Source organism: Trematomus bernacchii, unplaced genomic scaffold (genome assembly GCF_902827165.1).
Source record: "Trematomus bernacchii unplaced genomic scaffold, fTreBer1.1, whole genome shotgun sequence".
Classification (NCBI taxonomy): Eukaryota; Metazoa; Chordata; class Actinopteri; order Perciformes; family Nototheniidae; genus Trematomus; species Trematomus bernacchii.
Window position 1 is genome coordinate 3,790,149 of NW_022988050.1, and position 26,443 is coordinate 3,816,591.

General features: G+C 41.2%; 2 protein-coding genes across 3 annotated transcripts; one reads left to right on the forward strand and one right to left on the reverse strand.

Annotated features, from left to right (window-relative positions):
• The first annotated feature begins 718 nt into the window (after positions 1 to 718).
• ift140 (intraflagellar transport 140 homolog (Chlamydomonas)) lies at positions 719 to 26,335 on the forward strand. 2 transcript variants are annotated; one of them, XM_034119843.1, is made up of 30 exons: positions 719 to 836; positions 1,288 to 1,451; positions 1,577 to 1,798; positions 1,955 to 2,076; positions 2,214 to 2,344; positions 2,801 to 2,976; positions 3,058 to 3,149; positions 3,230 to 3,336; positions 3,457 to 3,596; positions 3,696 to 3,899; positions 3,994 to 4,066; positions 4,207 to 4,298; positions 4,426 to 4,553; positions 4,701 to 4,818; positions 4,949 to 5,070; positions 5,158 to 5,293; positions 6,580 to 6,711; positions 7,994 to 8,214; positions 19,483 to 19,660; positions 20,152 to 20,342; positions 20,807 to 20,902; positions 21,008 to 21,140; positions 21,680 to 21,823; positions 21,992 to 22,120; positions 22,638 to 22,820; positions 22,914 to 23,117; positions 23,599 to 23,811; positions 24,297 to 24,463; positions 24,548 to 24,689; positions 25,355 to 25,534. In XM_034119843.1, exons 2-30 carry the CDS (start codon positions 1,305 to 1,307, stop codon positions 25,532 to 25,534), a joined length of 4,323 nt encoding a protein of 1,440 aa, XP_033975734.1. In that variant the 5' UTR covers positions 719 to 836; positions 1,288 to 1,304. The 2 variants fall into 2 exon arrangements, with proteins under 2 accessions (XP_033975734.1, XP_033975735.1); XM_034119844.1 differs by lacking the exon at positions 719 to 836 and having other exon boundaries at positions 1,305 to 1,451; positions 25,355 to 26,335.
• tmem204 (transmembrane protein 204) lies at positions 11,236 to 18,558 on the reverse strand. Its single transcript, XM_034119845.1, has 3 exons — positions 17,444 to 18,558; positions 16,601 to 16,756; positions 11,236 to 12,330 (listed from the first exon to the last, which is right to left on the reverse strand). Exons 1-3 carry the CDS (start codon positions 17,718 to 17,720, stop codon positions 12,086 to 12,088), a joined length of 678 nt encoding a protein of 225 aa, XP_033975736.1. The 5' UTR covers positions 17,721 to 18,558; the 3' UTR covers positions 11,236 to 12,085.
• Positions 26,336 to 26,443: the final 108 nt, after the last annotated feature.

A 26,443-nucleotide genomic window follows, 5' to 3' on the forward strand; every position in this document is an offset into this window, starting at 1 on the left:
CAAAAGATATGTTATAATTCATTTTCCCTGGGCAGTAGTGAACAGTTAATACCAAACGTTAATCAAATAAAACAATTACATTCCATGTAGAGTTAGGATGTGAAATACCCATACCTGGCACAGCAATATAATTATTTATGAATGATTTACACCACATCTCAAAACCAACAACATCAAATCAAATCAATCTTTTTTGCAGGTTGCTCACCTTGAAAGGATCTGGATACATAATGACTATACATGACTGTTCAATTTAGACTGAATTCATTTTTGTGCTCATTGCATCAGTAGAGTTATCTTAACATTCAATTTGAAGCATTTTTTTTCATAGGCACAATAGCTACAGAGTAGTTGTTGCCAATAAAAAAAGTCCAAGCAGTGCAACATACATAATACATAGACGACATAGGGAAGTGAAAACATGTACTTGACACAATGGTACAAGTGAAATAAAGGAATAAGAAATGAGCAAACTATGTACATAATGGTGGTAAAATAAGCTGCTGATTGTTTCAATAACATATTTTAAAATCCCTCTACATTAGCTGACCAGAGGCAGAGGGAACAACATTAAATGGAATATTTGTATGAGATTAGAACAAGGATGCCTACTACCTACTACTGCCCCTAACCTTCGACACTGACTCGGGTTTCTTCGTTTTTTCCCGTAAACTCCTCCTCCCGTCCCGCCTTCGAGGTTGTCAGGGGCAACTGGAAGAGACGCTTCTTGCTCACACAGGAGGCTACACAACAACACCAAGTGACAGACGGTCTGTTTAAGTTGTTTTGAGATTAAACAACTACATCGACTGTTACCTGAAGCAAACGGCAGTAAGGTTGGTCTTCCGATAATTGTAACAAATCGTTGAATTTCATTCTATAATAGCGAGGGCTGGACAGGAGTGCTAACTTTGGCTAGCTAAGCTAATGTTAGCAGCTGAAGCTAACTTACTCATTAGTCACATAACGCTGGTAAATGAAAAGAATCCATAGCTAAAAGTGTACGGCGTTATGTATCTATTCCAATTGGTGTTTTAGTCATAGTCCAGTCGATTACCGTTACATATAAAGTGGAATTATAATGAAGGTAACGTTACTTTTAAGAGATAACTAGTAATTACCCAGATTTACAACACGAATTAGCCAGTCAGCTAAGTAGCTTGAACATCGACATTAAGCCACAAAACAGATACAAAGATGTGAAATCAAAGAATGCACCATGAATAATAACCATGTATAATATTGTAGGAGTGACCTGGCTTCCCTTGTTTCTTCTCTCTTATCCAGGGAGGAGCAGAGGGGACATGGCGGTGTATTTTGACCACCGTATCGATGCCCCTGAAGGCAGTGAAGTGCCCTCTCAGTTGACATGGCACTCGTCCCTTTCTGTTCTGGCTGTTGCCTCGAGCAGCTCCACCAATGGAGGCAATGTAGACCTCTACCTGCAGCAGGTAAACACTTTGCAGATGAACACTGACACAGATTACCACTTTGTAATATCCTATATGAGTCCCTGTGTGTGAATATGATCAATTACAGAATACTTGACAACGTTCGACATACTTCATCCTTGCAGGGAGAGTTTGTGGAGAAATGCCATTTAGAACGTCTTCACCCGCCCACAGTGATGCGCTGGCATCCCACAAAGCCTCTGCTGGCACTAGGCTGGGAGAATGGAGAGGTGGTGCTGCTGACACACTCCTCTGGAGATCAAACTGTCCTTCCAAGCACACATGCAGCCTGCATCACACTGCTGGAGTGGAGCAGCTCCGGCAGCCGCTTAGTAACTGGTGATGAGGTGAGTGTATTGCAGTGAATATGCTGGTAGGCCTGATTCCCATGCATTATAAACATGCATTTTGTGCACAGATGCCATTTGAAATGATTTAAACTTCACATTCCTTCTTTTAAAACCACTTAACTTAAGTGTGATTATTATTATTATCAAACACAGACTGGAGCGCTTGCAGTATGGAAGGTAGATGCTAGAGGGAGACTTCAAGGAAATCATCTTGTGAAGCATGAATACAAGAAACCTATCACTTGCTGCATCTTCAGACCGGCTTCACCTGGGGAGTAAGTAAACTGGATTCAAAGCTCAAAGTTGGTTATTCTTCTTGGCGGGGAGATAATATTGAAAACATTGTCATATCAATATGCTCTCTTGATCTGAATGATGTGTTGCTGATTGTGGGTCCTAACTCATGTTACAGCGATGTGGCAATGCTGGCCCGGGCGTCAGTGAGTGGAGATGAGAGGGCTCTGGACAAGTTCAGCTGGAAGGGAGCTCCTCTCAAGATGGGCCCACAGGAGGGGCTCGCATTTTACGTCAGCACTGCAGATGGTAAGAGATTTGTGCAGCATCATAATGGTAATGCTTAAATATTTTTTACAATATCTATTGGTGATAATCAATGTTTTTAAATGGCCTTTCTCAACCTCCTTAAGGGTGTGTCATGCCAGGCTGGTTTGTTCTTTGTAGCACTGTGCTGAGTTAAAAATGTTTGGGGGGAATACTTCTTAACATTATTGACTAAAAGAACATCTAAGGAGATTCCAGAGGGCTTTTCAATATACTTTTTCATGTTAAACCATACTAAGATCATTTGCTGTTTTACTGTTAACAAAAATATCAAGCCCTGTTTAGAAGGATTTCAATGAATTTAAATTATGAAAAGTAATGCATCACAGAATACTGTTATTGATCTACAAAGCTGTCAATTCATTCAAACAGATAATACTGTTTGGGCTACAAATATGTTACTTTCTTAATCTTTAACCCTGTGTCCCTTGTGTATAGGTAAAGTCCACAGTGTGGATGAGAACTGTAAAACAAGCACACTTCTCAGTGTCGATGGTTCAATCAAGAAACTGCTCTTCCTGGAGAAACGAGAGGTGCTCGCTGTGATCACAGAGACCATGATGCTGTCACAGTACACGCTTGGGCCTGAGGGAGGGGCCCAGGAATTTATGAAGGTATACAAACATCACCAAATATGTAATTTTGTTTTATCTTCAGGTCAGTTTAGTTTGTTAACATGTTTTTTTTCCTGACAGGTGAAGTTGAGCAGCAAGAGTGGGCAGAATGTGGATATTGTCTGGACAGAGAACGGTCTCCTCATCACAGCAACAGGAGAACAGGTTATCAGGTCAGTGAACAAATATGGTTTGTACACACACACACACTTTAAATCTCTTCTTTAAACTTGAATAACTGTCTTTTCTTTAGGCTGTGGGACCTGGACGGAGACGACAACTATGTTTTGGCTCTCGAGGAGACTCTGGGGTTTGAGAGAGGAGAGATGATCAACTGTGTTTCATACTGTACAGGAAAAGGTAACTGTTAAATATATTCCCATGGTGACACACATAATCAGTCCCCGGCCCTTGATTAACAAAATGTTACAACTGGTTTGTGTATTTGTATCTAACCTCATTGTATTTGTATATCTTCAGAAATCTTAGCAGCTGGTACCAGCCATGGACGCATAGCCATGTGGAAGATGGTGCTGCAGCCCGCTGGAAGAGGTGACACCAAGGCCTTGTGGAAGCTACAGACACCTACAGAAATAGAAGGAAATGTCCTTCAGCTTCAGGTACTGTGTGGACCAACATTTTTACACATTGTAATAAATGGAAAGTTATGTACAATTCTGTAATATGATGGGAAAGTTAATTCAGACCTTCCATTTCAGTGGGGCTCGAACCTGAATCTGCTGGCGGCCAACAATTCGACTACAGTGCTGATCCTGTGTGAGCATGTGATGTCTGCACACTTCAGCCAGCAGGTGGCAGCAGTGCAGCTCACCCCGACGCAGCTCAACATCACTCAGTTCAGCTCAGGAGGGCACCTCCCTCTGCAGTCCGACATGCACATCAAGGGAGTCTGTGTGACTAAGGTGTGTGGAAAGAAAGTGCAGAATTGAATATTTCTGTACTTTAAAAGGTTTTAATTATATTGTGGTAACTTGATGTGTGTTGTCATACCAACAGGATACAGTAACAGTATGGAGTGGCAAGCAGGTGACTGTGTATGAGCTTTCAGGAACAGCTCTTCGCAATACAGGTAAAACACTTAAGCAAAAGGCCCCCGAACAGACCAAATAACATTCTATACATTTGACATTTTAGAAATTCAGCAGCTGCCTTTATTTAAACCTTGTGGTTTTCTCTAAACTTTCCTTCTTCGCCTATCTTTTTTCCCAGGATCGTTTCCTTGTGACTCCCCTGTCGTAGCTGCACATGGTGAGAACCTCTACACTGTGGAACCAAACAGAGTCCAGATTCGAACACCACAGGTCTGTTGTCTCAACTTATAAAGAAAAGAAATAGAATAGAATGTATGAGTTTATACACACAGCGAGTGGTATCTATCACTATAGATGTAATCATTTGTTGGATTACGTTCTCCTCTCTTTTCTTTAGGGCACCGTGAAGCAACTGCTGACCTTCTCCAAGGCAGAGGGCAACCCCGTGCTGCTCAGTGTGTGTCAGTCTTACCTGGTGGTGGGCACAGACACCGCACACATTAGAGTATTTGACCTCTCTCGAAGGTATGATGTTAATGTGGATTATGGTTACCTTCAATTGAAAAATAAAAGCATTCTAACTTCTGTATTGCAAAAGTGTGTTTGTTGATATTTTCTTTATTCCAAGTTACTTTTTGTCCAACAACAGCAGTTTTCTGTATGTCTTTACAGAGATGCCAAAGCTCACAGCAGTGCTAAGAACCTGGCTGACCAAATATCCAATCTGGGGGCCCTGAGGTCGGTCAAATGTAACGCCAGCGGCAGCCAAGTCAGCATCCTAATCTCTCAGGTGAATATTTACTACATACATACATTCCCCTTCTTATTTAAATATGATTTGGAGAGCTTAATATTTAAGTATCTCAAGATTTCATATGAATATTTCTCCTAACTTCAGCTGTTGTTACTCTTCCTCTCAGCTAAACGGGCGACCGGATCACAAAGTGTACTTTTATGACGTTGAGATGGACACTGTGACAAACTTTGACTTCTTCGTTGGCCGACCATCCAGCGGTTTATTACAGACAGAAGAGAGCGAGAGGTAGCTGACGTTGAAATCTATGGACTGTATTTCTGCCTGTGTGGAATGTTCTAATGCCTCATAATGAACGTATATGCTGTGTTTCAGGCAGCAGTTTCAGGGAACAGAGCTCAGCGGCCGCTGCCCTGTGTCTCACTTCTGGGATGAGAGTGAACCTCGACTCTTTGTTTGTGAGACAGTGCCGATCAGCTGTGAATCTTCGTCAACTAGTTTCCTGGATTCGGTAAAGACTGCTCCTAACCTTGGTTGTGTTTGAAATCGTGCACTAAAATACTGCACACTAAATTCTCTGCATGAACTGTGTCGTGGCTTCCTTTCTTATTTTCTTTCACGCCAATAGACGCCTTGAACAGACATTTCTAACCCGCTTTCTTGCCTTTATATTTGTGTCACTCACAGTTGATGAGTTGCTTGGCTTCCGATGGTGTGATGATATTTTGCAATGGGTTTGCTCAAAATATAATAACAAACTTTTTACACATGTAACAAAGAAAACAGGCCTTTACCATAGTCAAAACAAATCAAACAAAAGAGGCAAAACTCAAATAAACTAATAAACAACTTTCTTGCTTTCTTTTTAAACGGTAGTTGAACAGTTAAAAACTGCCTCGGCGGCGTCTTTCTACCCATCTATGTCTCTTTAGAGGAGGCGCCGTGGGAATTGTAGTCTTTTAGACTGTGTTGACTACAGACGTCACAATAGAGAGGCGAAGTCCCTCCCTTTCCGGTGACCACCATGGGACCTTATTTCGGAAACATTATGTATTGAAGTCAATGGAGAGAGAAAACGTATCATTCGATCCCGTTTGAATTGTGCCACGAATTACACATATGATGTTTGTCAATCTTAAAAAATAATTTCCGTGTCAAAAAAGTCACAGTTTGTCGTAAAACTGTTGAAATGTAAGACTATGAAAAATACGCAACTAGAAAGACTACAAATCCCAGAATCCCGGTCCCGCATGCTGGCTCTTATGAACCGACTAACTCCCCTTGTGTGTATGTACAGCTCTCAACATGCCCAGACTTGGAGTGATTTTCACCTCTTTTAATACTTTCCGCCTCATTCTGAAAGAAAGAAGTGAAATGTGCCAACGTGACGGCCGTCTTGGTGTGTGGTGCGAGACGGGAGATGTAGTTCATTGAGCGGTTTCACACAAAAAAAAGTGTTACTTCACAGTTTTACGACACTTTTTTTATTTGTTTGACTTGTAACATTTTTTTTTAAGATTGACAAACATCATATGTGTAATTCGTGGCACAATTCAAACGGGATCAAAAGATCACTTTTCTCTCGCCATTGACTTCAATACATCATTTTTCCGAAATAAGGTCCCATGGAGGTCCCCCGGAAAGGGAGGGACATCGCCTCTCTATAAGGTGGCCTTTTTTATAAAAACAAAATACTGGCTCTGACAAACTACACACTGCCTACTGAATTAATTGAAATCAAAGTGAATTTAAAGTTGTTAGAACATTTCTTTTCAGTTCATTCTTCTTTCTGCTCAGATGGACGTGTCGGTGGTGACGCTCTTCTGCACGCAGGAGCACGGGATCCTCCTGCAGGACTGCTACCCCAAACCCTCCGGCCTGCAGGCGCTCCTCGCTCTGGATGTGCCTTATTATTATTTCAGCTGCAAGGTGAGGACGCAGTGTTCTGCCTCTTCAGTGGGGGGTCTTTCTCATACTGGTTACAGCAAGTGTTTTCAATATGTTTTCCTGAACACATTTCTTGTGTCTCTGTTTGCATCATCACTATTTCTTATGTTATACTCTGTATGTGTTTGGTCTTACACACCCCCAGCTATTATTTCGGAGGGGGGGTGTCTTTTTACCAGAAGTAAGTGTCTGTCCCCCACAGTCCGTTCAGAAAGCTTCAGTGTTCCTGACTCCCAGCAGCTGTGGTTGTGTATGCCTTCTGCTGCAGTTTACCAACATTGAAGTATTGGCTCTCTCAGCAGCACAAGTGCATCCCTGAAGTATCTAGATGTCATTCAGCTGAGTCCAGTTCCCTCCACCTTGTCTTGATGAATAGATTTGTTCTGTGATGCTTCGTTGTTGTCTGGTTGCCTCTGCTTCTTATCCGTTCCATTACCCATTTCCCCCAGGATTAAAGGGTTTGACCTTTCATGGGCCTCATTCACCAATATATTAAATGTGTTTTTGAGAAAGGTCCTAAGAAGATTCCAGGTCAGATTCCTGACAGTCCTGAGTGTAAATGCATAGTTAGCAGTTTGCAGGTGGACTTGGGTTTGGGTGTTTTGTTAATGCAGATTTGTTGAGAGTTCTGCTGGCAGCATATATGCTCTCAAGACACATCTTTATTATTAGATTCTAGTGCTTTTTTAATTTAATATAATTAGTTCTGCTTTTTATAGAAAAGTTTTTTGTTGTATAGCTATCATGTCCAGTGACTCCAAATCAATGCAGCATTGTATAACTACCCTAAACAAGTAAGACACACCTCTTTAATTTGGATTAAGTCAATTTAGGTCTATTTTAAACGAATATTTTAATCAGAAAATCTGTAGTTTTTTAATTAAAAACCCTTGATTTTCTTTCAATAGCATCCATATTATGTGACCATATGACTCCAAATCAATGCAGAGTTTTATTATTTCATCATACATGTAGGACACATCTCTTTTTTTTCAAGGTTTTTGTAGTTTGTGAAAAAACTTAAGAGTTTCTTTATTGAAAATTCTATGATAATTTCAATAGCATCCATGCAATATAACCTGGACAAGTAGGACACACTTCTCTTTGTTGAATTTTAGTCCACTTTTCATTTTATATGAAGACTTTTGTTCTTAAAACTGTTTGGTGAATGAGGCAACTTGATCGTACCCCATGCTGCATTCATTAACTAGCTGTGATTCACATGTTGATCAAATATTTTCCTACCTGGTCTACCCTTCGTCAGCACGGTGAGAAGGACCCAGGGTCTGCAGAGATTTCAGCCACAGCACCAGCTCCTCCACAGAAGAGCCAGCTCCCCACCATGGTGTCCAGACGAGCTCTCAGAGACTTTGTGGGCCTGGAGAACTGCGAGAAGGCGACCCGCGACGCCATGCTCAACTTCAGCTTCTACCTGACCATCGGAGACATGGACGAAGCCTTCAAGTCCATAAAGCTCATCAAGAGGTGAGGCATTCATACCATCATTACAAGAGTCAGCTCACAGAGAGGAGACGTGCAGGATGGCATGCCTCTGTTCGATCGCTGTCAACACTTCTCCCAGCATTCCTCTCCACAGAAGCTCAAGTTCAGGGGCTAAATAAAGGCCACGGGGATAGCATTGTTGCTACGGCCTTGACTATTTTCACAATGCTCCACAATGGTTTGCAGTAGGAGAGCTCTACCTAATTGCTTGAATTGTTGCCTCTTGCTTTTCCTCACCCCTTATTTCATTCAGCACCTATGTCTTTGGAGGTGGACATGGAGCAAAACGTACAAATGAGGGTCATTGTGGTTCAAAATAAGTAAATACGGAGCCGAGGGAGAGGGTAAGATAGCGAGAAATACGTCGTGCTACCTATTTTTCTTTAAAGTTTTTTTTTTATCCTTACGTAATATTAACAAAACAGGCACTTCACAGGTGAATTAAAATAAATGGTGACCAATTGTTTATGTTTTTGGAAAACGTGGACCATTTAAAATACTGTAAAAGCAAAATCCAGTATCAAATAAATATATAAAGAGATATCAAATATATAAAAGTGCGTTTGTCTTTGGGTGTATCATACCATGATGCAACTATCACATCAGATCCACCAAAGCATCACTTTTATTGGTGTATGTAGGGAAATTAAATATTATTTAAAACACAGGTTAAGGACTTTTTCTGTGTCTGTGCTTGGGGAAGGAACTCTTCAATGTGTATGTGACTGTTTCTGTTAGTGTGTGGAGGGGATGTACTTTTCTAAACACACACACACACACACACACACACACACACACACACACACACACACACACACACACACACACACACACACGCACACAGTCTCCCAACCAATTTGGTACAAAAGGAGTGCCCTTTCCATTCTCGCAAACATTGACTCAGGTCACTAAAAGGATGTGCACGTCTTGTCCTGTATGTGTGTGTGCGTGCGTGGGTGTTGGGGTAAGGTTTACGTGATTCCAGCAGAGATCTGATATCATCTCTAGCAGAATACGTGATTCAGGACACTCGGTCTAAATGTTGTTATAGCGTTCCTTTCGCACTTCACATTAAAACAAACAAATAGGAACATAGCATATCCCGCTCGCCGGATATTCAAAAGAGTTTAATAGGCATGATGACAGCTTTACCAAGTTCCTCATTGATGGCTATTTTTACTGCTGCTTTTTTTCGACATTGTGTTTGATTCCCGCATATCTCCACCCACAGGAATATGCATTTCCTGCTAAAGTAACCTGTACCTTCTGGGACTTGTCTCCGTGATCTTTGAACTGATACAGGTTCTAATATAGAGAGCATATTTAATCTGGCGCTTTGCTCAGCCTCATCCCTGGATGTCCTGAATGAGAAAAGCTATGACAATTCTCCTCATCCAAAGCAAATATTTACAGTATGAGAGTCCCTTTGCCTCCCACAGCAGATACAGGTTGGAATGTCTTTATTCCGTCCAGACTGAGCTGCTTCCTCTCATTCATGTTGTCCTTGACTCTAGGTGACATGCTGCAGGGTTATCAGCCCACAATGAGTGCAAGCCTTCTCTTACTGTCTTTTTGACACTGCTTTGGCTATTGGCAAAACTCCCCCCTTTCTGCCTTAAACAAAATCACCCAAGGAAGTGTTCAGGGGTGAAGCTCAGACTGATGGATGATGTTATTCATCATAACCCGCTGTACATGTGAACCCCATGCTCTCACTGTATGCCATTTATCAAAGGGAAGAATGTCATTCACAACATTTCTTTTTGGTTGTTAGTGCTTCGTTCTTCGATTAAAGGGGCCCTAGTATGCTTTCTGGGGGTTTCCCTTTCCTGTAGGGTGTTGTATAGGTTGTTGTTAATGTAAATGATCTGCTATGGCTAAAATCACTGTGTTATCTCCAACACCCCCCCCCCTGCCTGAAACGCCTCCATTAGACTCCTTTGTTTGCTTATATAACATAGTGACATCACTATAACACTTGCGCTTCTATTCGCTAGCGCTCCAACACATTGAACTTTATGGGCTAAGGGGCGGGAGATCTCTAAGCGGGTGACCAATCACAACAGAGCAGGCCAGCTAACCAATCAGAGCAGACTGGGTTCTGGTTTCAGACAGAGGGTGAAAAGAGGAGCTGCAGCACAGGCAGGAGAGAAATAAAGAGCTTTTTGAACATTAAAGTAGGGCTGCTCAATTCATCGTATTTTAATCGCAATTGCGATTTTGGCTTGCAACGATTACGAAAACAACGTAATAGAAATAAAACGATTATTTTTTTATTATTATAATTATTATTTTTTTATTATTATTTTTTTTTTTATTGGTTTTTCAGTTGAATTATACTTAAAGTTCAGGGTAATCAACTGTTAAAAACATACTGTTCACATTTGTTTTTTAAATAAATGGATGTTTTCAAAGTAAATCGTTTTTGATAATCGTGATATCAATTATTGACCCAAATAATCCAGATTATGATTTTTGCCATAATCGAGCAGCCCTACATTAAAGCATGGAGACATGTCACAGTAGAGGCACTAAATACTAATGTGAACCTGAGCATGAGCATCATAGGGCCCCTTGAAACTATTCCTGCTTCCTGAAGCAAACAATAGAATTTCAATTTAAAATGATACACCTAACACAATATACCGTATGTAAGTTAGTATGTGAACCTAAATCTAAAAAAGATCATACATCTTAGTCTCTTACTGAAGTTTAAAGTTATACCTGTTATATCTGTCATTTTCAAATTTCAAAGAATTGAAGTTCTGTGTTGTCCATTTGTCAGGTGTGGTGTTGGACACCTTAACAGCAGCAACAACAACAAAAACAACAACCACTGCCTTTGAATATTGGCAATACATTTATTCCATTTATATAATATTTACCTTATTTAAGTGTGCCCCTATGTTTGGGTTATTTTCAAAATATAATATGCTCACAATAATAATAATAATAATAATAATAATAATAATAATAATAATAATAATAGTAATGACAACACTATTTCATTATACAGCTATATTATATTAATTTAATTACACAATATGTACCACAAGCAAGCAGAGTTTCGTATGGAAATGAAAATTGTATTTGAATCCTTTTGTCATTTCGAAATGCATTGCCCAAACATACCATTAATAACATTAATAAAAGAAATACTGCTTTAACAATCCAATTCAAATACATTCATTGGCAGGTCATATATCTATTTATTTAATTTTGTATTTATTGATTTGATGTGTTAATGACATTAAGGAAGAGTCAGATCTGTGTTCATCACCTCTCATTGGCTGTTTTAAAATGGTGTAGACTCTTCTGGCTTTTACCTTGTTACTTAACCTACTTGCAACATATATAATTAATAGTAAAATAAGTCTAAAATGGATGAAAGCAATTATGAGGTATTCTGTTATTGCATTTCTAATATATTTCATACTTTCCAATTAATAACTATGCTTGAAGCCATTTAAGTGCACACATAACGCAACAGGTCAAGTTCCAGCTTGATCTGTTCATAAGCAGGATGTTTCATATAACACCGTCCTTATCCAAATTCCATATTTAGCTGCAAATTAGCTCACCCAAGCACGAATAAATGAAACAACAGACCATTTTGAATATGTCTGGAAGTTTTAGGGCAATCTTTGGGTTATATCTATGAATTTCGTGCACCAAGCAGCAAAAAAGTCTGATAGTTATGAAATATAGAGCTTAAAATGTGCAGGTAAAAGTTAGTCCAGCTGTTGCCGAATCACAGGAAAGTCCTTTTCTCTTGAGAGTGACATTGGAGTCTCCTAGCTGTAGTGAAACGTGAGCACAGTCTAGTCGGTGTAGTCTATATCCTCTTATTTTTTCAACAAGGCGACTCCACGTAGTCATTGTCTAGGCGCGGGTGGAAAGGTGAGGCCAGTGAGCGACTGATGATTATAACTCGAGGAGCGAGGCAGTCATCGCGGCGATGTAAAATGTTCCAGATGAGCATGGCCGCAGCCAACGTGGCCAGCAGGCAAGCGGCTATGTCCAGGTAGCAGGAGTACGACAGGTGTGTGTACGGCCCGATCCTGTAGAAGGTCACGAGTCCAATCACCAGCACAAAACCTGAAAAGGAAGACCAAGAGAATAGGCCTCAGTCAGCGGAATAGCACTCATTGGAAGAAAAATAAGTAAAAAGAATGGGAAATTCCAGTAAGTTATTTCTGAATGTTCGGCTGCTTGTGTGGCTAAAACTGGTCACAGGAAAAGAAAATGGGTCCTGTGGAAGGTCAACATAGATTTGCGAAACCTATCCTAACCTTTGGCAAATCTTGGGTTACTTTTGAGCCAATCACAAGCACACATTCAGTCAGGCAGAGCAAGGAGAAGATATTATAATATCTAGTTTTATATCTCTCTGAAAATCAGACTTTTGAATGTACTAGTTGATTTTGAGAGATTGGGAGTTTGGCTTCAATAACATTTCTTTCAGACTAGTAATAAGAAAACATACTAGATACACATTACGTGTCTTTCTTACTTCCCCTTGTATGTGTGGCTATGGATTTCACCTATTTTCACTTAAAGTAAGCATGAAATAAAGCTTCATTTCCATATTAAGAAATACAATTTCATAAAACAAACAGTCTTAATATCTGTAATAAACTACAGAAGTCTCATGTTGATAACTATGAATCTTTTCTTTAAAACCCTATGTACCCGTAGTGTATCTTCTTAAAGGTACAGTCACTCTTTGAGAAACTCCACATGTTCATACAGTAAGGAGATTTCCATCCCTTAACCTTGTATTCTCGGTTCAGCGGGAGCTCTGTGTGAGGTCTTTGAATTTAGAAACACACGGCTTCCTCCTAGGAACAACTTCTGAGATGTGGAGATCAAAGTTCTGAGTAGCGTAAAAATATCAGAGCGTGAATATCTGAGCGGAAAAGCCTTTGAGACGTTTTATCTCCCGATTTCTTTAATAACAGCTTTTATCTGGTTAAATAAAGGTTAAATAAAAAATTAAAAAATTAAAAATTCACTGTCTCCACACCTTTCCTCATTCTTTGTGTATGAAAAGCCCACAATGACCAATGCTTCGGTATTCCTTGGATGTGTTCTGGAGCCATTAAATAGTCCAACAGTGATAAATGTCTTGCCCCATACTGTACACAGAGATATAAATACAGGGACTAAAAATAATCACTGGAAATGTGGATGTTGGTCCTTAAGGATATGAATCAGTCAGTTTCCTGAATCAGTCAATAGGAACCATGGGGGGAATTTATTTGTATTTCTTTCTCTAACTCTAACGTCAGCTGACTGTCATTGTTTTAAATGAGGATGTGAATAATTGTGTCTGTGTATCATTGCGTGTCTACTGCCGGGCGTACGCAAATGTTTGCTCAAGCTATTCATGTTTAACCAGTCTGGCTCCTTATCCAAGAAAATGAATAATCTCCTGTCCAGGTTCCAGGCAGCCTGGGCTGTGTGAAACTCTTTTTTGGCACCGACTTATCTCCCAAACTTCCTTCCCCTTCTTCCCCTTTCCATCCTTCCTTCCTTCCCTCTTCTCCACACCCTAAGCTTGGAGGTTGATATATTCGCTGGAAATTTGACATGATCTGTCACAGTCTTATCTTAAGGCCTGGTCTTGGAAATGTATTTCTTGGTTTGTTTTCCTTCCTGATAGTAGGTGTAATTATTTAAAAGGTACAGAATTGATTGAGCGAATAGCCTGCCTGAATGTCTTGCTTAAACTATCACTCCATTATTAGCAGGAATCTCCTGAGCCACATATTTATGGGGAATTAAACCCCACAGTTGGAATTCCTTAAAAACCAAGAGTAACGATAATGTGCCAAATGACCTGCAGTCTTGACTTTTGATATGTTAGAGCTTCGGCCATTCAGAAAACACATTCCAGAGCCGCCTCCCGGGCTCAAACAACCAATATTGAGCTTTCAGCCGAGACCTGCCAAATACGCTGAGATATCACTGAATAAGAATTTGTTCTTAATTGATTTTCCTGGCTAAATAAAGGTTCTACTACTGTACTACTACTAATGGAATTGGATATTGTTGTTCCACAGCCTGCTTGCAATAGCTGAGCATTTTGGCACGTCTGAAAATGAAAACATTCCTCAGAAAGGGAGTGATGGGTAAAAATATCTCCATTCAGTCGGAGCTGAAGCCCATTCACTGACTCTGTGGGGGAGTCCAAATTAGGAAGAGGGAATGGATTACTGATTGCTGTCCTTGAATAAATGTAGTGAAGGAAAGCCCTTATCAATGTATTTTTGAAGCCTTCACTTTTCAAAATATTCCTTTCTTTTTTTAAGACAACTAATTGTTCGTCTGAGCAACAGTCCAAAACCCTACTTTCAGGCAAATACAAAGAAAGGCTATGGGACAAAGGAAACAGCAGATTTGAGAAGCTAGCATTGGTATTAGCCATGCTACTGGTGTCTGTTGTCTAATGGCAATGCTAGTCTGATGGTTGACCTCTTAAAATGAAGAAGTCTCCTTTGATTTCTTTAGTCGTTTGGTCTTATTTGTTAAAACTGAATAACTTATTGCCAAGAAATAATAAACACATCACTTAAAAAGTGGTGCTTTTAGCATTCTCTGTGGAAAAGCTGTAATTACAGATCAGTCAAGATCATTTGAAGGTGCCATTTTTCCAGAGAGCATTACTATTTTTAGACGTCAGGGAAATAGGTGTGGTACTGTTTATGAACGTTTAGATTTGTCACGAATGCGAACATGTGTGATGTTATGATGAGGTCATGATTCTGGCCGTATGATCAAAAGAGCCATTAATGTCCACCACCCATGTTGGTGTTAATGATTTATGTTTATTTTGCCATTGTCTGTGTTAATGATGCTTTGGTGAGATGAGTTCCTGGTGACTGATGTTTGGCTGGTGCTGTTGTCTAATATTGGAAAATACTGTAATGTTGGGTGGGTCTCAATCCTCTGCCAAGGTCTTCAGATAAAAGCCCTCCTCCCTGAGACAATAGATAGAGAGGAGATTCTTTATTTGTTGCTGCTTTTGGACATTTAGTAAACAGAGACATAAAAGCTTATCTAGACAGAGTCAATTCCCACCCTGCTGTTGGACAATTCTCTACCAACACACACACACACACACACACACACAGACCTGCATGCACAGAATCCTGCCAGTGCGCACACAAACACACAGTCCCTGTCGAAACTGTCTTTCCCGTGCATTCCCCCTCCCCGCTTTTTCCTTCTTCAGCTCGGGGGTTTGCATAACAGGTAGTCACAGACATTTCCTCGTCCTGAGCAGGGATATCCTGGCGCCCGACAGTCGCTCCCCGGCTCGCTGCAGCTCTGGCCCATGGACTCTGGACTAGGACTAAATTTAGACCCCGAGTAAACCCCTTCATGCCGCTTCTGCCACAATGATACCAACCGGCTGAGGGTCCGCTGAACACAAAACAACACACTTCCTCAGCACGAGCTCTGGTACAGCCAGCTCTTTGTGTGGCACAGTGGGAAGGATGGTGGAAGGGGGGGGGGTTGTTACCATGACTGCGCTAAGTTATGTCCCTATGTACTAATGAATCACCAGGATGGCCATCGTTTTTTTTTCTAGTTCCTCCTATCTTGTTTTTTCTTATTTTAGCTGGTCTGTTGATTCCTTTGCCAAAGAGGTTTGTTGACAGGTTTTCGATTTGTAGGTTTGTTTTCCTATTGGTCAGCAGGATTATGGGAAATCTAATGGCACAATTTCCATGACCCTTGGTGGAAGTTTGTCGCATAGGCCAATGACGGACCCACTACATTTTGGAGTGGATCTGGTTCACTGGGCCGACACACTGATTCTTTTTGGAAGATAGGGTATGAGCTTGTTGGAGGTCCGCAATCTCTGGTATTTGGTTAGTTATTAATATATTTCTGTGTTTAAAGGAAAATAATGATGGATCGTATTGCAGTCATTTTATATGAAGTTGAAGTTTGTCACATTTTACCCACATCATCTACATTTTCCCATGGATTTTGACTTTCATCTCGTAAAAAAACGTGTTCTAGCCCCATTATTACATTATTTTGTTCAAATTTAGCTCAAAAGGAGAAAGGTTCCTTCCTTTTTGCTTGAGTCTTATTTTTTTAAACAATGTCATCCTGTAGTATTTGGCAGCAGAAACTAATCTTCAGTGTTTGAGCCAGTCTTGCCCCTCCTGTGATTTTATCACCTGTTTCTGGCACTCTACCAGAGAACATGTGACCTTTGCCCTTCGTCATCTAGATAAATGATGTGCATAGCTTGTAGGACAGAAGAATACTTTTGCATTTAGATCAGAAAAGTGTCTTCTCTGCTTGTCTTTCTGCTATATAAAGAAGGTGTAGTAACGCTGGTACTCACTGGCTAGCTGGAAGAGTGCAGCAATGGCCTCCTCCCACCACTGGGATTCCTGTGTGATGAAGGGCAGCTCCATCAGGCCCAGGAGGAAGATCAGCTGGCCGACAGTCAGGGCCACCGTCGCCATCAGGTTGCATGCTCGCATCATGTCAAACTGCACTTCAGGGACAAAAAGACAGGCTGTGTCATTTACTTTGCACTGTGATCTAAATGCATGGATCGGATTATGCAAGACAAAGACAAGAGGTCTTGATTTTCGCATTTGAAGTAATGTGACTTCACGGTGTTATCATGAATGGTGAGGCCTTTCTTTGTCTGACGGTAGTAGGCAGTGTTGCCCATTGTGCCCAGAAAATACCTTCCTAGACTGTATTTCCTTGAATGAACATTTCTCAATGGAGCGAAATGTAGTAACACCAACTCTGGCTGAAAACTCAAACATATAGGGTTTGTATTCAAAGCATTTCAGGAAATGTACAAAACCAAATGATCCAATTGGCTTTCAAAAAAATCGACATACTTAGAATTCTTGGCTTGTTGCCATCTGTTTCTGTTTACAGTAATACATCAGACTGACATGACTTAAAGCAAAGCACTTAGGTAGGATTCATGGATGTTGTACATGACAAGTTGATCTGTTGCATAATTTATTTCTCACAGTGAAACAAAAGTCACTTCTGCTAATAGGACGAAAAAAACCCTAGTTGTGCATTTGTTGCCGTTTAGACCTTTCTCATCTTGGATATACCAATCAACAAGTCAACCATGATGAGAAAGAGATCCGTTTGCAGGCGTATCTAGCACTCTTATGTTGAACTTGAAATCAAAACTATCTTGCAAACTTACATTTGACCGTGCTGCGGGACTCCTGGTAGCCTGAGTAGTCGGAGCCCCATCCCAGGCCTTCGCACTGCCTCCGCTGGCTTCTCCTGGCGGCAGGCTGCAGATCCTCGCGGCCCCTCTCCCCTCCGGTCGGGCACATCCTCCAGAGTCCCACACTGCGCTTGCGTCCGTCCTCCAGGGCCTGCAGCACCCAGCTGGGGGTGAAGGCTGCCACATTATTTAGCACCAGGGATAGCAGGGCTACCGCCACGGCTGCCGCCACCAGCCTCTGAACGGCCATGCGCCGCCCGACGCCCGCCACCTCTCCCCCTCCCTCGGGTCCCTCCTGATCCTCCGCGCTGTCCTGCCCGCTTTCTTGCCTCTCCTCTGGGGCAGAAGCACCAGCAGTCCTCTCCTCCTCCTCCTCCTCCTCCGCCGCCACCACCTCCTCCTCCTGCTCCAGCTGTCAGCGAGTGTTGTCCCAGCTCACACAATCGGCAAGAGTCTTGTCTTGAGGCTTAGCTAAAGAACATCTCCATTCATCCTCATTCAGGGGTTGGTTGCCATCGCAGCAGATCCTCAGCCCTCCTCCTCAGAAAGCACTGCGGGTACGCGGGGGTTAATCCAACTGTCACCTAGGTCCATTCCCGTGGCTCCGACTGGCTGCAGCTTGACTCTTGGATCCCGTTGCTCCTTGTCCTTCTTCAGTGCGTTTCCTATTGCACTGGTTGGTCTTCTGTGTGTGCAGCTGGCTTCTCTGTGTAGGCAGTAGATATGGTTTTCCCTTCAGCCACTTCACTTTTCCTTCAGAAGAGTACAGATGTAAAAAGCAGTTTGGAGCCGACTTGTCAGTTGCTTTACTGAGACATACCAAGACTGTCTCTCCACTAAAAGAGCCCCCCACTGCCTGACTTGAACCAGAAGTCCTTAAACCCACCTCCTTCTACTGTTTTCTGTCTTTCTTTCTCTCCCCTCACTCACTAGTTCTCTGCAAATCCTTGAGGTCACGGTTGAAATGTGGGGGAGTTGCCGTTCGTCATAGTCCGAGACATCAGTCTGCAACCATAGCAAGCTTTAAACAGGCAGCTCCCTCCTGCATGATCACTTGAAATGTGTGTGTGTGTGTGTGTGTGTCAGCGTGTTTGTGTGAGAGAATGTCCAAAAGACCCCCTCTTAGACGTCACTGTTGTGTATTCTTTTGTCTGGAGCCCAGGGGGCGTTCGCTAAAGTCCTCTCTCTCTCGTGTGCAACAAACACATTGGCCGCCACACTCAGCCAGCAACAGGATGTGTTTCCTGAGAGGAAAAGAGGATGGGAAGAGGGGCCAAATGTAGACCTGTTCCTTCTCTTGTCTTTCCTTTTCTGGCTCTCTAGATCTTGCCGCCCAGTGTGCAGCTAACTCTGTTTTTCTCAGCATTTTAAACTATCTCACGCTTAATTTTCAGGCTTGGTTTTCTGTGACCATATAGAGTAACACTTTGGCTAGCAGTCGCTGCTCTTGCTTTCTTTTTCTCCACTTGGCCTCCATTCCCCCCTGCCCCCCCCCGCTTATAGTAGGGCCCCTAAAGATTTGGAGTATTTCCTGTTGCCTGACTTTAATAAACAGCCCACATCTGTATCAGCTAAAGCTATGAGGAGGGAGGTGGACGCAAATAGAGACCAGATGGCTGTGGAATCTGACATTTGGAATTGAAGCAAGAGAAAAGGGGGCCGATTTACGTCAGCAAGACAAAAGGAAATAAAGGAAAGACAGACATAGAAAAGGACACCTCTCGCTTTGTGTTAAAAATCCTGCACACATGTTAGTATCTCCATATTTGTGTGCAAAATGTATTTGGTGATCCTTTCTTATAATCGTGAAAGATGTTGAAATAATACTACAGTAATGGATTTACAGGTACATTTTTGGACAGATTTGTCACAATTTCTCCTTGCATACTAAGGGTTTGGTTCTTAAAATATAAAAATAAACTGTAAATATGCGTATCTGTCAAATAACACAATGCCACTGCAGGGATCTACACATTGCGCTTACATTCGAGCCATTTCTCTTTTCCCTGTAGTGAAGCGGTGTGGGAAAACATGGCGCGGATGTGTGTGAAAACCCGCCGGCTGGATGTGGCACGCGTGTGTCTTGGGAATATGGGAAATGCCAGGGCAGCAAAAGCACTGAGAGAGGTGGAGACGGAGCCTGAGCCAGAAGCACAAGTGGCTATGTTAGCCATTCAGCTCGGCATGCTGGTAAGATGTCCAAGTATTCATGTGTAAATGTACAAAGACTCAAACAGGCTAATCGAGTGGCTTGTGTGCCTATTCTCTGTGCCATATTTATGGAGTACCTTACTTTTTTGGCTGTAGAATCTTCTTTAATTTTACATTACAGCTTTTGTAGCTTCAAAATATGACATGAAATGTTTATTTAGTGACATATTCTTCTTTCTTTTATTCAGCCATTCTTTCTTCTGTCATTTAACTTCAGACAAACACAACATACATTCAAAAACAGATAAGCAGGACGATGCAATAATGATATACAAGATAATAAAAGTGGAGAGACAATCTTTTTACTTAAAATCTTACTTTTCTATTCTTCATAAATAACCCCAACATATAATGCCACATCCTTTAGCTCACGTCCTCTTTTTAGGCCTAAGCAGGGCACCACACAGACTACGGGACTTTCCGCACCAAAAGCATTTATCTTTCCATCATCTCTTCCTGTGCTCCAATAGGAAGATGCCGAAAAGTTGTTCAAGTGCTGTCAGCGCTATGACCTGCTGAACAATTTCTACCAGGCTTCTGGCCAATGGAAGCTGGCTTTGGAAACAGCAGAGAGCCACGATCGCATCCATCTGCGCACCACCTACTACAACCATGCCAAATACCTGGAGTCTATAGGCAATAAGACGCTGGCCCTCACATAGTAAGTTACAATCTGATGTGGTTTTGTGTCAGAGATACAGTATAAAAAAAATGGTCAAATTTACAATGGAAACATAGTGTGACTGCCAACTGCTAACTGCCAACTTTCCGGCAGTGGCTCAGTCAGTAGGGGCTTGGACTGGGAACTGTAGGGTCGCCGGTTCAAGTCCCCGACCAGACCTAAAATATGGAGTGTGGACTGCTACTTGGAGAGCTCCCAGTGCACCTCCTGCCCTGCCGTGGTGCCCTTGAGCAAGGCACCGGACATCCCCCTTCCCCCCTCACTCCCATTGCTCCCCGGGCGCTGTACAATAGCTGCCCACTGCTCCTAGTACTAGACTCCTGGTACCAGGATGGGTTAAAAGCAGAGAACATATGTCACTGTGTGTGCTGTGTGCTCTGCATGTGTGACCATTACAAGAGGGTTTCATCCCTCCCTATTCTATTCTAACCTTTTTGTTACAGTTATGAGAAATCAGACACACACAGGGTCGAAGTTCCCAGAATGCTCCAGGATGACACATCGTCTCTAGAGATCTATGTTAACAAAATGAAAGACAAGTAAGTCCAGAGCTTCTCTTGATAAAAAAACATTTTTATCTGAAGATGATGTCACGTGATTTTCATACTATATGCATACATACACTAATCATGTTTTCTCTTCAGGAACATCTATAAGTGGTGGGCTCAGTACCTGGAGAGCCAGTCAGACATGGACTCAGCGCTGCGTTTCTATGAGAGAGCTCAGGATTACCTCTCTCTGGTTCGAGTCCACTGCTACATGGGCAACATTCAGAAGGTGACATAAGTTTCTATAACATTTGTAATATTGTATTAAATCAAATAATTACATTTAACTTATTTTTGGAATTAAACACAACAAACTAGCTTGCTTTCAAATATAGATGCTCTTTATTTTGTAATTTAAGTGGGATTATTTGGTCTTGACCCAAAGGTATGTATTGCAGTAGGAAACACAGCAATTGTATTGACATAGTAAGCAGCACTTTTAGTTTATTATGCTCCATAATTAAAATACATAAAAATGGGTAAAAAAAGAACACGTGCATGAGAGAAAAAACTTTTTTACTCATGGAAAAAGAAAATGTTTTACAAACTAAACGCAAATGACAACAAATATATAATAACACAGAACACACAAACTGAAGCATCGAGCCATGAGATTCAACATGAAATAAACAATTGCTTTACGGTTGTTGTGAAAAGCTTGCCAGAAAAATAAGTATTTCACTTTCATATTCAGTCAATTTCATAACTGTGGACCCTTTCATTTCATATAATTTCATAATTTTCGAAAGTATTTATTTGTTACACCAGGCATCTGAGATAGCCAATGACACAGGGGACAGGGCAGCGTCCTATCACCTGGCCAGACACTACGAGGGCCATGAAGACATCAAACAGGCCGTCCACTTCTACACACGAGCCCAGGCCTACAACAACGCCATCCGACTTTGTAAGGTAAAGCTCTCCACTGCGCAGTTTTCTCCACATTTATCTTGATGTTTACTGGCAGCAATGCTGTTTATTCTCTATTTCTTAAGCATGTTTTTTTCATTCATTGATCTTGTTGTGTTTTCTGTCTTACTCTTGGTTGGTTGTTGACGTGTGTGTATCGTGTGTACACAGGAGAACAGTCTGGATGACCAGCTGATGAATTTGGCTCTGCTCAGTAACGCGGAGGACATGATGGAGGCGGCCTGTTACTACGAGGAGAAAGAAACCCACATGGACCGAGCCGTCGCACTCTACCACAAGGTCCCTCATACATTTATTTAATTTCTGAATGACAGAGGTTACGTTCAGGTTGATGCATTCTAAATCATTCCACCAGGGGGCAGTAACAAGGCATAGGTTTTTCATGTGATGGGTCCATTTTGAGTTAGGGATATTTTACTTTAAGACTAATGGAAACAAATATAAACCAAATAACATTTAGCTGCTTAATTCACTACAATCTTTCTTATTTTGTCAGCATATTTCTCCCAAATTCCCTAAAAGTTAGTAAAACATAATGCCTAATTTGCATATTTAAACATACAATTTCAGAAAACTTGTAATGCAAAAATATAATTGACTTATTGTAAGTAATTGACTTAGGAGGATTTCTATTGGTTGAAGATGTTCACACGTAGTGTCCTACATAAGTGTGGTATTTCACAATACATATATTTAAATACTATTTTAATTACTTTTTCCACTTTCTAATTCTAGATAGGGGCCAGGGGAACACTTTCTAACAGTAGCATGTTTTTTTGTAATTTCTCCACTGCAGGCTGGTTATGTTTCTAAAGCTCTGGAGCTGGCCTTTGCCACCCAGCAGTTCTCTGCCCTCCAGCTGATCGCTGAGGATCTGAACGAGTACTCCGACCCCGCCCTCCTGGCACGCTGCTCCGACTTCTTCATCACGCACTCCCAGTATGAGAAGGCTGTGGAGTTACTGGTAGCAGCAAAGAAGGTGTTTGTTTGTAACACATGATCTTTTACACATGGAAATATCAGTTTATATGTGTGTGCTCATATGTGTCTTTTCCTTTGTGTGTGACCAAAGTACCACCAGGCCCTGGAGCTGTGTGTGACCCAGAGCCTGACCATCACAGAGGAGCTGGCAGAGAGGATGACGGTCACCGACTCAAAGGATTTATCTGAAGAGGCTCGAAAGGAGCTGCTGGAGAGGATAGCGGACTGCTGCATGCGGCAGGGGAATTACCACCTGGCCACCAAGAAATACACACAGGCGGGAAACAAGCTCAAGGTAACACTGTGGTGTGAAGGAAACACTATAGGGATTCTCTGCAAGCTTACAACGTGTTTGTATCTTGGCAAGAGGAATACTTTGATCTGTTCTGTCAACCTAATGTAGCATAATCGAAATGTGCATAACATGCGATTTGAAGGGATAGTTTAGATGATGTGGGGTTGTGTGAGGAACTTATCCATAGTCAGTCTTTTAATCACAGTAGATGGCAGTCGACACATCCCCAGTTTTGTGAAGCAGACAGTAGTTGCGGTTCAGGATCAAAGCAACGTAATGCTGTTTAAGTGGATGTTAGCAAATTGTGTTTTAGCCACCTCAAAGTAAGGCCCACGCTAGAAAATCTCTATCAGTACAGCATCAACTATTGTTGTTGTCTGACTGCAAGATTAAGCAGTGAATTCAAAACATCCAAACCTTTCTGTTTAACATATGAAATATTTGTACCTATATAATGTTTGATTGTATTTTTTCCAAACAGGCGATGAGGGCACTTCTCAAATCAGGCGACACAGAGAAAATTATATTCTTCGCCAATGTTTGTCGTCAGAAGGAGCTTTTCATCATGGCCGCCAACTACCTCCAGTCTCTGGACTGGCGGAAAAATCCAGATATCTTGAAGACAATCATTGGTTTCTACACTAAAGGCAGGGCACCGGACCTGCTGGCTGGCTTCTATGAAGCCTGTGCTCAGGTAGAGCTAAACCTCATAAGAACATCCGTCCATGTTATGTTAATTGGTACTTTCCTGGGAACAAATTGACATTAAGCATTTTTAAGCTGCTCAATTCAAGTCAGCATTCTTAAATAACAAGCATGTTCTACAGGTAAAATGTTGCCTTAGATAAACAGTAGGTTATACAATTCTACAGATGAGATACTGTGATAGATTTTCTTAGTTACCACTTTAATTGAGAATGCTCAAGGAAAATGACAAGCTTTCAAAAAGTGTATATTATATATTTGCTGCAGTTATATTTTTGTTGAAATGATTTCCTGGAAAATAGACTAAAGTGTTTGTTTGTTTGTTAGTGGTCTTTTTTTTTTACAATAATTGATTATAAGAGCTTTAAGTATAGTCAGATTAAAAATACATACAATTATAAGGTTGCTTTGAGGCAAATTATATTAATTTGAAATAGAAATTAAACAAGTTTCCTCTTTTTTATCATCATCAAGGTTGAGATTGATGATTACCAGAACTATGAAAAGGCTCTAGATGCTCTGACTGAGGCCTTCAAGTGCGTCTCAAAAGCAAAAGACCCTTCAGCGGGACAACAGGAAGTGAGACTGGCTGACCTGCAGCACAGAATCACACTCATCAAGAAGTTTGTCCACGCACGAATGTAAGAACACAACTCATACTTGTTCTCTTTTGTATACAAGTTATTTGTGTTGATCTTAATCTGAGTTTGGTCTTTTGTCTGCAGGTTGTATGTGGAGGATCCTGGTGAGGCGGTGCAGTTGTGTGAAGCGCTGCTGGAGGAGCCGGAGTTGGACCCTGCTGTCAGGATTGGAGATGCATATGGTTTCTTGGTGGAGCACCACTGTCAGCAAGGCAACTTCCAAATGGTAACACGCTTTTTTATTCGGTGAAATGACATGTTGGTTAAAGAAAATATCAGCAACCTGTCATAGGAAATGCTACCTTTTTTAGATGTATGGTTCAGGGTGTCCGCGGGGTCTTAAAAAGTATTAAAAGTTGATAAAGTATTAAACGGCATTTTCCAAGGTATTACATTTTGTAGCTTGTTTTCAATAAGTATATAAATTGTCCAAAGAGGTTGTATTCTACAGTCTGCCTGAATGTAATCATTGCGTAGGTGTGTAGTGTGATTCTGTGTAGTTTATTTATGGCATCCCGTTGGATTTGACGTCATCTGAACAGGACATCGCACGCTCGCTGCTTGATAGCGTGCGAAGGTCCGTTTACGCCGGTTGTTAAACAACATCGTTATGGGGAAATGCAAGTTAGCGTCCAAATGGTTGGAAGATAAGGAGGAAGGACAATCAATACTGTATATAGTCAATGTGAGGTAAAGTGTGTCGCCAATGTAACCGGTTAAAACTCCAAGTGACGATGAGGTCTTAAAATGTATGGAAAGGGTCTTAAAAAAGGTCTTAAAAGGTATTAAACTTGACTTCAGGATTCCTGCATATACCCTGAGGTTTCACATTCTAAAAACTCCTAAAATAAACAGTCAGCTCTTTATCCTCTTTCCATGTTTCTTCTCCAGGCCTACCGTAAGCTGGAGGAGCTCCAGAGGCTGTTGCCCTCTCAGAACGTCAGGTACTACGTCAGCCCGGCCAGCCTGGAGTCCCTGCAGAAAGAGATGGGTGTACTCATGGACCATGGCGACAACAGACCCATTGCAAAGGAGGACGATGAAGTGGAGGAGGACTTAAATGTATCTTAAATAGGTCTCATTGATCATTTTCTATTTTGTAAAACAATATAATATATTTATTTTCATATTTTTGGATTCTTTATTCATGTGTATGAAGAATCTGCATGTTCAAATGCATGAATATGCAAGAGTCTCAGACCGGGAACAACTGTGCAGTTTGGACGCTACACCAAGAGCACATGAGATTATTAAAAACACTTCCACACTCATTACGAGAGCTGACCTGAGAGAATGTCTTCTACCTCAAAAGAATATGTTTTGACCTGCAATACAGTGTGACTGAAAATCCCTAGTGTGACTGAGGACAAGTTGAAGGCATCAACACTAGAGACTATAATTGTAAAGCTTTGATTTATTTATGCTCATGTTAAAATAGATAGAACAAGATATACACAAGATATACCAAATTCTACAGAATGTTCACTATTCAAAATGTTTAACACAAGTAATCCAGCCTGTTATCTGTGAAAATCCAGTCGGCTTTCAATCCTGGAATCCTTAATTTTAGAGCTGCAGAATTGAAAAAAAACAGGTTATACCTTTGAGCTTAATTGCTTAATTTTATATCTAAGTTTTGCATTGAATGTGTGATTTTCTAGAGTTTTAATCCTGGTTCTGATCATGTGGTTTTCATGCATTTGGTAAAAATGTTTTTTTTTGTTAAATCAATGCATTAATTGTAAGTATTCTCTCAGTGGCATATCTCTGTAAAGCATTTTTCAGCTATTTTTGATAACTTGTAACAAATTCTACTTAGCACATGTGAACCCAATGTGTTAAACATTACAATGCATTGTTCTGTTACTTTAATAAAAATACTTTTTAAGAATGAATTTGCCCAGTTTGTCTTGGAAGGTTTTATAGCTGTAGAGGTATTTATATAATGTCCCTCCCCTGGGTGTTGAACCTCGAGCACCT